Source organism: Watersipora subatra, chromosome 8, assembly GCF_963576615.1.
Source record: "Watersipora subatra chromosome 8, tzWatSuba1.1, whole genome shotgun sequence".
Taxonomy (NCBI): Eukaryota; Metazoa; Bryozoa; class Gymnolaemata; order Cheilostomatida; family Watersiporidae; genus Watersipora; species Watersipora subatra.
The window spans coordinates 55602958-55618029 of NC_088715.1; the positions used below are offsets into that span (position 1 = coordinate 55602958).

Sequence of the window (15072 nt, forward strand, 5' to 3'; positions counted from 1 at the left end):
GACATCATTCTATCGTTGTCGTCCATCTTTGTAGACAACTTTTATCATTAAAAACGCGAAGCTTTTGCAATAAAATTTTGAAAACGATGCTTTTGTTTGCAATTTTTTTATTATAGTATCAAAACAACACCAAAAAATACTATTAAATAAGAGAATGACGATCGTTTTATACAAATATGGCGACTTTTTCGTGAATGAGCGCATGTGCAAACAGCCTAATGACGTAAAAGAAAATGATGGATAGGGGCTGCCATCTCATAGTATTAAGCAAGAGGTATTATTCTACCGATATGCGGTACTATCGTGTTCGTTATGCAAAGGAGGTACATGACAGGGTGGGTACACATGAGGCATATAGTTTTCATTGACAAACCAATTTTTCGGAGAAATAAGGTAGTTAACTTGCAGGCATACACACTAGTACTAGATAACCGTTGGCGAAGGAAAGGCTCATAGATGGCAATGCATCAGGAAAATTCATCGTCTGACATTTTTTTATAAATATATATTTCAATGTTTGAGGCCACCCGGACATGTGCCCTATAGCAAACGCACTTGGTGTATAATAAAAAACGTTGTATTGTATTCATTAATGAGTAATTACTGCAGTTAACATAGCACTGAGAACGGCAGGTAGAGGATAACTCTAAATCTATTTGTACATGTAGGACTGACCAATTTAGATATCTTAATATCTAATTTTTAGTATCTAGATCTTTAGATATTAAATTTAGATTTTATTATTCTAAAGACTAAATTTAATTTCTCGAATAAATATAATCTTAAGTTTAGAATTGAAAAATTCTTAATTTTGGAATACTAAGTGAAGCAATTTAGTATCTAATTTTAGTATATATTTTAGAATGTCTAGAACTCAGATATCCATTATAGGTATTTGTTTTGCTTTTTGTCGTACAAACCCTTTTACAGTATGCATAGGAAATCTAAAATCACCCTTTTGTAGTGAGTTGTGTGTGCTTCTCACTAGTATAGCGGATTACTGCACTTGCAAACACTATTAAATGTATGTGAGATCTGTTCCAAGTTGGCTGATATTTCCAAGTTTGATTATATTAATATGGCTGTATTCGTGTAGCCTACTACGTACTTTGGTCAATGGCTCAGTGACACTAGTGAGTACACTTAGTTGTTGGTAGTACAAGAGTAGAACAAGCTGTATAAAAACTAAGGACCATGGGCAGACCAATTACAGCAACAATATATATACGAAAAAACTAATATTTGCCACAAAGAAGATAAATTTACGCCCAATAGTGCATCCAACCGTCAACAGTTACAATGAAAATACCGTACTTTTCTGACTATTAACCGCACCCCTATATAAGCCGCATCTGCTTTATTTTCAAAAAGCGGATAATAAAACAAATAGGCCAAACCTTTTGTATAAGTTGCAGAACTCATGACGGTGCTTTTTAACACGGCAGCAACTTTGCTGGTTAAAACGGAACAGTACCGTTAGACGTTGTTTCGTTTTTTCGTTCACCGCTAGAAGCGCACTAACAGGAGATTCCGGTTGATGCGCCCTAGCGGTGGAAGAAAAAACTTCAGAATAGCCGCACCCTTATATAAGCTGCATGGCTTGAAACATCAGAAAAAGTAGTGGCTAATAGTCTGAAAAGTACGGTAGATGAAAAATAGAAAACTGGTGTAACAGTTTACACGTACTCAGACATTTCTGTGTAGCAATGTCAACTCTTACGCAAACTCGCAGCTACTGCCGGTTTCCATAGCAGTTTCAAGCAAACTTAAGGTAAGGCCACACGTTCAGCTAACCTTTTCAACCGACCAATCAAACAACGATTCGTAGGAATTTCTGACGTTTCATCCAATTCAGGATTCGTTCATCGTGCGCAACCAACGATGGACGAATTCGTTCAAATGTCAATTCGTCCGAATCGTTTCGTCCAAATTTTGCCGATTTTGTGAGAATTATGTCTCGTGTGGCCCTACCTTCAAGCAAACTCCAAACTACAGTCTTTGTGTATTTCAGATGGATGTCACATGTCACGAAAGCTTTCCTTTCCCTTTAATGCCTCAGCTTTTCCTGAAAAAGAAGTAAACAACTTTCTAATTAACCTAACTTTAGCTTTTTTATAAGCCGGTATTCATAAAGAATAATGGTAACTTCATAGCTTACAGTTGCTCAAAGTGCAGAACACAGGCTATCGATAGCTTTGCAAAATTTCATGGGAAGTTAACTCTCAGAAAAGGTAAAGACATGCGTGTCAAAACAGTGTTATATTACAGGCTCGCTAATGCACAGCCTGACCACATATTTTCACCACACTATATTAACTGCTAAAGTTTATCTTTTTTTAACTTTAATACGTCCTTCCATTCATAGTGTACTCTAGCTGCAAAATAGTGACCACGATATTATATGACTCAGTGATCATATCCTGTTTGTACTGTGTATTTTTATATGCAGATTCACTGGAGTCTTTAAATTTGGCTTCCTGGGCAATAAACTCTTTTAAACCTTACAAATAGTTTGTTTGTTTGTTTGTTTGTTTAGATGTGGAAATAAAAGCAGAGGGCGTTGATCATAGTGAAGATAACTCCGAAAAAGGTAATCATATTTAATTCATTTCTTTACTGTATCCTATTATTATGATTTTAGTGTTGTGTTTGATGACATGTGGCTTGCCAACTTTTAGTTGACATTTACTGTTTTGTGTCATGGTGTTCAATTTGATATCTAAGGCTTTTGGCGTCTAACGTAAATTATGGCATACAAGTTAAAAAGCTGACACCAAGTTTCGAGCTTAAAAATCCATTCTAGTAAAATTCAACTTCAAAAAATCATCGCAAATCAAAATTACATGATATGACATATAGGGATTAATGGATCGTCTGTTTGGAAATTCACTCGATGGACTAGTAAGTTCTGGTTAGTCCACTTCCCTCCTTTGTTGGTTGGCTTACCAGTTGTCATTCAAGGCTAAACTCAAATTCTACTCAGTTTCCTTCTCAAAGTTAATCAAAAAATAACTCCTCAAGAAGTATGGTCATCAACAAATTGTGTCTAAATTTTTGTTCAAAATTTTACCTGCATAAATGCCACAGGCTGTAGCCCATTGGTTAGCATTCGTGATATTCTAATTTTTGAGTTATTAGATTTGTCAGAGTACTAATAAATAGTTTATATTTGTGGTGTTGTAAGCAGACGACTCCGAAGTCTTTGATTTTGACGCTTACATCAAGCAACATCCTTTGGCTGGCGCAGTCGATGACACACAACTCCAAGGTATGACTCATTTATCCCATTACTACACTTTGATAATGTATTCACTCTTGCAAATGGACCAATAAGTGATAGAGAAGGTAGTGCTCACTTTATGATCGACTCAATTATTTAACGACTCCCAATTATGCCCACACATAAAAAAATTGTGTAGCCGCAACTGGGAGATCTTCTAGGCATGCTTTCAATCACGCTTCTTTAAGCGTAATTGAAAATATGGCTAAAGAAGCCAAATAAAGTTAGATATATTTCTTATATCTATTCAAGTACCAATGAATGTATTTAAGTATTATAAATGCACGCTAGCCAAGACATTGTTTTTTGGACATTAGGCTAGACATATCTGCTATTTTGGTACATAAAGTACCAGGTTTTGGGTTAATATCTGTCATCGTTGAATTATTTTACAAAATGCTTGTGGTACATACAAATTTTCTATAAAAAGAGAAATGCCAAGAAGGTGAACTTAAAAAATAGGAAAAAATATGTAACATCTGCTGCGATGTCGTAATCTAACATTTACATGCTCATAATCACGCAAAAGCTAAGTAATAAATGAAATGCTAAAATTTAATGTACTTGTTAAAAATTTATACTTATCATTAAGAACACTCGACTCGATAGAAAGAGAAAAGAAGTACGACACAGTGTAAAATACAAGTTCATTTGTCCTATTAATGTGTATGACCCAGACTAAGCTCAGAAAATAAAGTTTGATAGAATTAAATTTATGTTTTATGTGCTTAAATTAATATTATATTAAATTAATATTATATTTTTTTGTTTAGCAGTTCTGGTAAAAATATTCAGTCTACTTGCACTAACTTTAAATACTTTATTGTAAGTGCTAAAGTGTTCAACGGTAACTTGTTGAAGAAATCTGATGTCGATATGGTCTGTATTCATTATATTGTTGTTTTAAATGGTTTGGTGGTTTGTAGCGACGGCAGGAGATGAGGATCAGACAGGAGCAGATGTTCATGATGGCACCCATCACCTTTCATCATCCAGCCATGCTGGTATGTAAATGTCTTCTTGTTGGCAGTATGTTTGTTTAAACTGTTTAGACACTTCATCGCTAGATCGTAGGTAAGACCTACTGCAGTTTCACATGAAGAATCAACTTACACAGAAATTTAGTATATTTTATCGGAAAATATCGGTATTGTTCTATCATTTGTGATTGTCTTTAATGATCGAGATGATCTGACTGCCAGGATGCTTCTAGATTAAAATTAGAGCTGCACAACGATTATAAAAATTAATCGCGTGTAATAACTGGTCTGAACCAGTTAATCTTCGATTAATCTTAAAGTTAATCTAGCAAAAACCTGCATATTCAAAAACAAATAATACAGCTACATATAAATTAATTATATTTGAGACAATTGTTAGCAGTAGTACATGTTATGTACAATGTACATAAGTTACAATGTAATAATTATTATGAGTATGAAAACTGTCTATGAAAGTCTATAATTAAGTCAGCCAAGAGTTGAGGCAGCACAGTTTATTCACATTATCTGAATAAAGAGATGCCCTCTTCCTACATACAGTCCAATATTGCCGGCTTTAGAGAATATCCATTCGCAGGGGATGGTAGTAGTAGTAGTAATTGTCTGCAACAGCTGGTGATGATTTCTGCGCGGTAGGATGAGAATTAGTTAAAATATATCTTAATGATGACGTGCTGTGGTGGTAGGCAAATTCTTTCTGGCATATACCGCACTTCGCTTTCTTGTTTACGCTTCCAACAACTTACAGAAATACGCTACCTAGGGACGAAGACATTTTTCTGCTTTCATGTTCCAATAAAGTCTCAATCTTATATTACTAATATTCTGAAGCTGAAATACAATTGTGATATTTTTGAAAAATGAAATTACATGTATAATTTACTTGAAAAAAATTTTTTCAAATGAACAAAAAATAGACAGTAAGATACGTATTAAATAATACTGAAATCGCTTTTGTTGCTATTACCTAGAAACATGGTCGAACAGCAAACAACATGGCCCCTTACGGCTAGATCGGCACGGCGCTTGTGCATTGTATTGTATAAACAAGTTTAATGTTAGCGACTCACTTTGTGTTTTCATAGTTGAGTGCAAAATAATTGTGGTTGTAATTTATTTGTAAGAAATTGTTGCTTGTCATAATATTTATTTGTTAGTAAATTAAATGGTAGTAGCCTTCTACGTTAGTAACGTAGGGTACTAAACAGTACAAAGAAAAGGAACCACATCAAGATCATCACCCCGGGTGCATTTTAATTGAAGATTAATTGGTAGGGATGTCCCGATTCTAATTTCACCAGCTGATTCGATATACCGATTCTTATTGAAAAATAATCCGATTCAGATTCTTTTGTGTTGCATAGATTATTGGTAATTTTATTATGCAAATATAAATATAATGCAAAGAAAGTATAAATATTGATGTATTTATTTGTTTGTATTCATGAAAAAAAGATATACATGTATATATATATTCACATACTGACATACCGTGCATCTAATAACAAAACAGTCCATGTTTCTTGAAATATGTTATTAATAATGGTAATTACTGTTGGTGGTACAGCTTTCTCTGTGATAATGAAGTCTTTCTTCTACTGCTGAACGAACTGCTGCGCCTGTACAAGTCTAGAGCAAATAAATGCGTCTTTTAATTACCGTTAGTGATTCAATTATCTCAGTGAGACGCCTTTATCCTCTATCACTATCGATGCAGCCAGTTGTACTGAAGAAGGACTCGCTTACCACAGATGATGGAGGACAGGCTAAACACCGATAAGCCACTGAGGTTATTTTATGCGATACAAACGATACATCATACAGTCAGGGTCAAGAGAGTGATAGATAACTTTATGCATTGACTGCTCAGATTACTTTTGCAATGCTAGTGAATAGAAACATTACAGCGCATTCTTGTTTCTGATTATGGTTCTATTGTTCGTGATTGGCTGCAATAAGTCATATCGCTGTAATTGGGGAAATACCGCACTTTGTGATTACGTCCTGACTAAAGCCAAAAGATTGCTCAGCTGTGTGGATGTTTATTAGGCTATAGACATGAAATAGATTCTGTGACAGGCCCAGAATTCATTAGGTAAAAGTAAGGAACTTGCAGCTGATGATTTTTTATTAAAGTAGCAGGCTAAAATACGGGTTTCTGCTAAATAGTTGATATGTAAAAAGTATCTGAAGTTTCCGATTTTTTAAGAAAAGATCGGCCGATATTGATTCAGGTACTTAACACCCATATCGGCACCGATACCGATTCCGATATCAAAATCGGGGCAACTCTATTAATTGGTCCAATTCGGTTAATTGCTTATTTGTATTGATGGCGTTAATCGTTTAATTAACGTAATCATTGTGCAGCTCTAATTAAAATCAATAAAATTTGATCATGGTTAAAATGCTTGAAATGTTAAAATTTGAATGAAAAGCGAAATTAATAAAAACTGCTACAATAGAAAGTGCTTTTTACTTTTAAAAATAATCGAGGATGCAATTAAAGTTCATAATAAACAAGTTATTAACTGTTCAAATAACCTAGTTTGAGAATTAGAAAAAAGGCAAAAAATATTTAATTATTACAGTAAACAATAGGTCATTGTCTACTCAGTTGCAAACAATGATTGGCTGCAATTAGTCATTTCATTAACTGATTAATTAAAATGATAAGCAATCGACTCTGGAAAAATTCCAAAACGTTTGCTCTGCGCAATTATATAGCATTTCAGTTGTTTCTTTGTTAGAGTATTTAGCTGGGATTGGATGGTTGGCAAAAAAATCACCGAGTCAGTTTTTTAGTTATTAAAGACGGATAAAAAAGATGGTCACGCTTAAAATCTTATTTGTTTGAGAAAAAATGTACCTGAAAGTTCGTGAAACTAGTCGAATAAGTTTTGGGGTTTTTTCAAGAAGATTTTTTCATCGGCCTGAAAAAATTTTGTTATCAAGGACTTGAAAAAAAAACCTTTCAGTTGATAAAAAGTTGAATATGCTCTAAATTTTAAACAGATGGTGACAGATCCACTACTCACTAGTGGAATGTATGTGATGAGAAAGTTGTGTAATAATAGTTGTGCCCCAATAATGACCATGCCAACAGGCCCAAGCCGAACTAACCGACACCCGCGCTGCCGATGATAAGTGTGCCAAATCAAAAATCAGGCATCCGTGCAACTGACAATTCCAATTATGTTGCATTATGTTCTATAAAATTCACAGACAGTTCTTAATTACACTTTGTCGTTACCCATCTAGTGATCGCAGCCGATTGATTTAGTTTATCTCAATTTAATAACGAATATATCTATGATTTTGAATCACTAACTCTTTTGCAACAGGTTAGACAATGCTTCGCTTCATGTTAGTTTCGAATCCAAATTGTTCTTGCAACTGTTTGCGTTTCACTAGTACTGCTCCTCATCAGGCAATAACTGCATTGAGTTTGGCGGATTGGTTTAGCAAATGCATTAATATTTTGTTGCTGTTAGAGTTTCACGATATGGTGGTTTAATTGTTTAATGGTGATTTATAAGCTAGATTATTTGAAAATCATCGCCATTTCAACCGATCACCAATCATATAAACGATACCGTATAACCGTGTAATGTCAATTTATCTCATACCTGATGACTTTTAGAGTGGGCGATGCTGGAACTAAAACGCACTGGCCTTTTTAGGCTTACGTTAAGCTCATTCCATGTCCCTTCATGTACATAGGCATTCATGAACTGTTTCCAATTGTCACGAACCCAAAACAGTTTCTTTTATAAAGGTGATAGAGGTGAATATTCAAAAAATATAAACAAAAGTTTACAGGTTTTTTACATAATAATAATAATATCATAATATATCGCGAATTGTCTATTTGCAATATCAAATTGTTCGGTAACTTTTGAAAATCGTGAAGCTCTAGTTACCGTTGGCCAGATAACAATATTTGGCATAACTCTAGAGAGGAGGCTGCGTTATATAACTATTAGCATAATTTTAGCAGAAATATCTTAATCTCTGCGCGTTTAGTGTTCGTCTTTACCTTTTAATTGGATCACTCTGCATTGTACTCCAAGTCTGTAGCACCAATGACATGCAGAACATTGTCATCAACTTCACCTGTTATATTGATATATGGTTACAAGTCGGGGCTGCAAATGTTAGGCGACTAGTTATGATCACCTGAAGGTGTGGGGGTGTAAGCCCCCCCAGCGAGGTTCGGGGCAGTGTCCCGAAGCTCTGAACCTTTTAAGCATCAACAACCCTTAAAGTATGCATAAACGCATTCAATTGTAAGCATCCAAATTTACATAAATATATTGCTTATGGTTCACGAAAGGCAAAACTTTTTCTTTATTCAACGAACGATATAAAACTAATGACACTACATATTTCTGTAAGGGACATTGACAGAACAAGTGTTGCATGGAGTCAGCAGTGTCTAACCCACTTCACTTGTTCGGTCATTGTATGCCCATGACTGATGCCCCGTCATTGTTCAGTCATTGTATGCCCATCGGGCATCAATTCCTGCATTTTTCAAAGGATGAACTTGATCAAAGTTTTAGCAGTTCTATGAGAAAGTATCGGCAGTTTTTTATTATTTGCGATTGTTGTTTGAGGTGATCTGACTGCCAGGATGCTCCAAGATTAAACTCGACAAGACATGATCGCATTTAAAACGATCAAATGGAAGTGTGAGTACGATGTCTATAGTTGCAACGAGACTGACAGAACGGAGGCACGCAGCCCGGCATTTTCAGCGCAATAGCCGATATCAACTATGGCAACGATAGCAGTTAGTGACGTCATTTCAACACATATTTTCTTATGAGCTTTTAACCACGATCAAGTTTTGTTGATTTTAATCTTGAAACATCCTGGTAGTCAGAACAGCTCAAACATCAACAATCACAAATGATAGAAAAATATTGATACTTTCTAATAAAATATACTAAAGATTTTTGTAATTTCATCTTAAATGATTAAGTTGTAGAATCTGCGCTTTGTTTGTAGACATGGATTGATATATATATATTTACTATATATTTGAAATCAATTGCTTTGTACATTGCAACTTGTAGCTGGTGATCCTGGGACTGGATTGAGCGGATCAGATCACACCAATATCTTCACATCCTTTAGTCATACGGGTAAGCTAGTATTGGCCCAAAGGCTATGTCAAGGTTAATGTCACTGATTTGTATTTGCTCGCTTTGCTTCAAATCTTGAAAGGTGCTGTAATCCGTAGCTTACATGAGCATCTCTCTAGGTAGCCTTTGTCTATCCATGATCTTGGAGTTATGGCACTTTGAATAAAACTGGACTCGGCGTAGTAATCACGCTATCAATAAACACAAATAAACATATTTTTAATATTTTTTCAAAAAGAAATGATATGTTATCGTAGTCCTGATGCTGTAATGCTAGATTTTTTTGTCATCATTTCTAAAAAGTACTTTTTCCCAAAAAATGATGCACAAATGGCTGTAGTCGTGCTTCCTGAAATTTTTTTTGTAGGCCCTCTTTTTTTTCCCTTCAAAATCGTATCAAATTTGTTTCTTCATACCATGAAATCAGAGAACGAAATAGAACCAGTCTAATAAAAGCATGCCATTCACTGCATAGGTCGAGTTTGAATATGCGTGTTACATGAAGGTAAAGTGAAAATAGTGTTAAGTATTATGTTTTGAGTAGTACGAAGAGACCACCCATCCATAATGCATTTATTTGCAGCATTTCGCCATCAAAGGAGTTTTGGAGGTTTCATCCGGCCTAGAGGTAGACCTTCAATGTTCCCACCAGTTTCGAATACTCCATCAGCCACAGCAGTTGCTTCTGTGGCAGATGGCACTCCATTTCTCTGCCATCTGTGCAACATGACCTTCAAGGTGGGGGCGTACTACACACGACACATGCGGCGGCACACAGGTGACAAACCTTATCGTTGTGGCGCATGCAATAAATGCTTCATCGCCAAGGGTGATCTTACGAGGCACATGCGAGTTCATACTGGAGAAAAGCCATATCAATGTAAGATATGCAACACGTCCTTCTCTCAGTCCGGCAGTCTCAAGATTCATAAAAGGATTCATTCCAAAGAGAAGCCATACCACTGCACATCATGCTCCATGAGCTTCTGCAGAGCGACAAACTATCGGAAACACATGAAGAGTCACACGGAGTTCAAGCCGCTGAAATGTCCGACCTGCTCAGCGGTGTTTATAAAAGAGGAAGAGCTCAGAATTCATCAGAAGATGCACCAGCAGCCTAAAGCGTATAGCTGTGAGGTCTGTACGAAGCCTTTTGCAAGTCGAAGTGAGTTGGCACGACACTTGAGGATTCATACAGGTGAGAAGCCATACTCGTGTTCTCTATGTCAGACACGATTTACTCAGCGTTCTAGTCTAAACACTCATATGAGGATTCACACCACCGACAGACCGTATAAATGTACCATGTGTCCCACTAGCTACACGCAGAGTTTCGCTTTGAAGAAGCACGTTGAATCGCAACACAGCGGGCAGACTGAAGGAGTCGTTTAAAATTCCGTTAGAGCAACAAACAGACTTTAGTTAGTTTCAGCAAAGCAGATTCTTTGCTATGTTCTTCTCGGTATTGTCATATGTTTCAATTTGAAGTGAAATATTCATGTACCTCCCCACTGGATCTTTTTTATTTCAACACGAAATACACGTCATATCACAATGTTTTGTCCTTATAAATTTCACGACGTCGTTTCTGTCACTACATTTTTGGATGTTTTGGTAAGATCTCATGTCACAGACATGTTTAGGCTTTTCCTTAGTTACGGTATTGATAGAATTTCTGGTCTATTGTAACATTCTTGTCTTTATAATAATCCTAGACTAATACTAACCAAAATCCTGTTTCATCTTAGTTTGTTTCTTTTCCCTTAACTGATTTAAATGTATGAATAATCTACCAATACTAATCTCATAAGATTTAAGGCTAACAGGGAAGGCTCTTTTCTATCTGTACAGTTTCGTCGTCGCATGCAGTTATACTTCAAATTTCACACATTAAATATACTAGGCATTCTGTAGCAAAGTTGTATTTTAGCACTAACATCACCGTTAAGTAAATATATGTGGAAAGACAAGTATAGATTATTCTAGAAGGATTAGAGATATTTGAGGTTTGCTGTGATCTTGTCAGATATGTTATTAGTGCTTTTTGACTGTCGCTCTGTCTAACCTATTCTGTACCTGGGCATATGGAAGAGACTGACTTCATTTCTGCTATGTGTGCTGAGGTGGTGAGATGAGCTACATGATGCCATTATTGCAGAAGCGCTGGGTAGCCCTTCGGACTCGGACAACCAACGAGTTACCAAAGATAAAGATTGTGTTCATAGACCTGGTGAGTTGTCTTCTATCATCCGAGGATGAGGACCTAGCCGATAAGCTTACGATAAAAATGGTTGAAACTTTTTTAATATAAGTTTTCAAATAATTTGACTTTTAACATGGCAGGAACTTCCAGGGCATCACTTACTATATTGTGATTATTGAATTTTTACAGTGGTAAATGTATGGCTAATGGGGAGGCAATCGTTTTCATTTTACAAAAGGGTTGCATCTTAGTATTGTAAAAACATGATAACAGTTCAGGCTGTTCAGACTACTATGTGGTGATTGGTTGGAAAGCATTTTTTCACCATTGAATTTGGTTGTAGATTTCAATGCATTATATTTAAATGCATTACATGTGTATATTTCAGGAGTTCGAACAAAGATGAGGCTGTGCATTTTTAGGGAGTTATCTTCTTATGTTCTATCTTTAGATGCATCTAGTGAAATAGAAATGAAGATTTCTGAAGCTCTTTCTAAAAGGAATGCTGATCAAGGTTAGTGCTAAATCTCCTAACTTGACATTTAGGGTGAAGGTCATATATAGTGTAGGCTGATTTTTAGCACAAATGATTTTGTAATAGGCTGCTGACATTATCAGCGTTATGTAAAGCTGATGTTGGTTTACAGTGCTTTTGCTTTGCTGATATTTTATTGTTGAACTATTATCGTAGTTAAAGTAATACATCGCGAGCTCATTGCTTCTTGAGAAATTTACCAAAATTACTGGCTATTCAACATAATAATAATTTTTATATAGTTTATATATAATAATTTTTGCTATGACTACTGAAAATCAACACAATAGCTGAGGGTTTCTTTTATGTGTAGCTTAGGCTAGCAATGTTGAAAAAACATCAATTCTATATTAAGCATCACACAAAAACGTGTTTGCTTGTTGACAGATATCGATACCATGAAGCATGGGCGTAACCGCTCTGCAATTATTTGTTTATCTGTATCTAGGCAAAAGTTATCCATGATTAGTCCATGTTGTCTCCATTCATTCACGCTCATGGCAAAGTTGGAATTATTTTCACAAACAAAACTGATGTTATTATCACGAACACACAACAGTTTCTTTTAAATTTTAAATATACAAAAAAATATTAATGAAAATTCACAAATTTTTTACGTAATAATAATATTGCGATATATCTCTAATTATTTATCTGCAATATCAAATCATCTGGTGACTCTTTGGAAATCGTGAAGCTCGAATTACTGTTAGCCAGGTAAAAATGTTCAGCATAACTCTAGAAGATGTAGCATATATTTGGAGGCTGCCAACATAACTCTAGAGAATGTAGCATATATATGGAGGCTGCCAACATAACTCTAGAAGATGTAGCATATATATGGAGGCTGCCAACATACTGTAACTCTAGAGAATGTAGCATATATATGGAGGCTGCCAACATAACTCTAGAAGATGTAGCATATATTTGGAGGCTGCCAACATAACTCTAGAGAATGTAGCATATATATGGAGGCTGCTAACATAACTCTAGAGAATGTAGCATATATATGGAGGCTGCTAACATAACTCTAGAGAATGTAGCATACATATGGAGGCTGCCAACATAACTCTAGAAGATGTAGTATATATATGGAGGCTGCCAACAAGAATTTTATTCAGCATCGCACAGTATTATTATTCTATTCCCTTGATTTTAATATGACTTGATTTTAATATGCATCAAACTATTAGCAGTTTAAACATAAATATCAGGAAGACAAGCATGTTCTCACATTCCGTGTGAAAACATGCAATCATGTGGTTAGTCGCAGGAAATGTGACAGTTATATTATTGCAGCAAATAATCACATGCATTAGGCCTAGAATGAAGTTGTGGATGGTAACGTGTTTTTGGTTCATATTCAATATGCATGGGTTGTTGAACACATTTTATTTCAGTCTGTTTTTAGCGAACCAAATTTATGCATTTGATCCATTTCTATAGTCTTTTACATTCTATTTATTTTCATTGCAGGTAAAGACTCTCATCTGTCTCCTTTGCTAGGTAATCCCCTGCCTCAGCCGGTGACTACTTCCTTTCCTAAAGGTTGGACCATCTGGTGTACATTATTGTAAAGAAAATGCACACGTGAAAGTATACATGTACAACATGGACATATGCATTATCCTAAAGAAAATGTACACGGATAGCCTGAGGTTATCCGTGTACATTAGCTTCTATTTTCTAAATATCTATTTAACATCTGCTTCATTGCTTGCTCAGCCTGATGTTCATGAAAGTATGGCTATGATACTCCTGGCCGAGCTTAGTGTCCTTGAACTTCGGCCTGTCCAACTTTTCCTTGGCCTTGCTGCGTTTGTCTGGAATCGACATTAGTTTTATGTTCAGTGTTGGTGAAGAGTGTTTCCGTGTTGTAGAACGATTTATTATTTGCTAGCTTCCATGTTAGATGCTAGTTGGATGTTATATTCTATCAAGGTTATTGTACAAACTAGTAAATCAAGATGCGTCAGGTGGTAAAACTTGTAAATTAGCGGGGACAAGGGAGGATTTTAGGTGAATGTCAAACAAATGAGTGTACATTCTGCTTGACCTTATTTGGCTGATTATATTTTAGTTTATTTGTAGCAGCCAACAGAGACATGAGTGCATTTTAGTTTATTTGTAGCAGCCAACAGAGACATGAGTGCATTTTAGTTTATTTGTAGCAGCCAACAGAGACATGAGTGCATTTTAGTTTATTTGTAGCAGCCAACAGAGACATGAGTGCATTTTAGTTTATTTGTAGCAGCCAACAGAGACATGAGTGCATTTTAGTTTATTTGTAGCAGCCAACAGAGACATGAGTGCATTTTAGCTGTCTAACTCTTTCGATACAGCACGCTGCTTTAGTGGCATGCTGCATTGTGTATTCGGTAGAGGTCGCCACAAAAAAGTAGGAAAAGAGACATTGCTTGACTGATACTAGGACTAGTCCTCAAATTTATTTTTTTACTAAAAAATAAATCTAAAGGCATTTCGTTTTACCACTTATTTTTCTGGTAAAAATGTTTCCGAAAAATGATTACACCCCTGCTAAAAAATATATAAGGAAAAAGTTCCATGTCCATTTTATCAGTAGTCCGGTGTAGTCATGCCTAATATGGCATACAGCATGTCGAATGACCATCAATATAGTTTGCATCATTTGCAAGTTCTAAACGGCAAAAACACGCGAGTCAAGTTAGTTTAGTTACTAACAATTTTTTATCAAATGTTTCATGCTAGCAAAATATAGTAGTGGCTTTTACAAATAATTCGCAAGAAAAAATTATTTCATTCAAATTATTTTCCACACTTGAGACGCTCTTATTTCAGTTTGATGCGACAGGATTGCACAGCTATGTCATCTGGCGTAGAATTCTTTTTATAACAAAGCGTGTGCGTTAATCCGCAACATG

The 15072-nt window shown here is 35.6% G+C and overlaps 1 protein-coding gene across 3 annotated transcripts in view; it reads left to right on the plus strand.

The window, feature by feature from the left end:
- The window catches only part of LOC137401466 (zinc finger protein 436-like), a 34060-nt gene that overhangs the window by 17526 nt on the left and 1462 nt on the right, over nt 1-15072 (plus strand). The window contains exons 6-13 of one of the 3 annotated variants that reach the window (XM_068087819.1): nt 2537-2590; nt 3188-3268; nt 4207-4284; nt 9363-9431; nt 10015-10629; nt 11590-11661; nt 12086-12148; nt 13646-13717. In XM_068087819.1, coding sequence (XP_067943920.1) covers nt 2537-2590; nt 3188-3268; nt 4207-4284; nt 9363-9431; nt 10015-10629; nt 11590-11661; nt 12086-12148; nt 13646-13717 — 1104 coding nt within the window. The remainder of the gene's footprint in view (nt 1-2536; nt 2591-3187; nt 3269-4206; nt 4285-9362; nt 9432-10014; nt 10630-11589; nt 11662-12085; nt 12149-13645; nt 13718-15072) is intronic. The other 2 variants (XM_068087820.1, XM_068087821.1) reach the window with 2 other exon arrangements.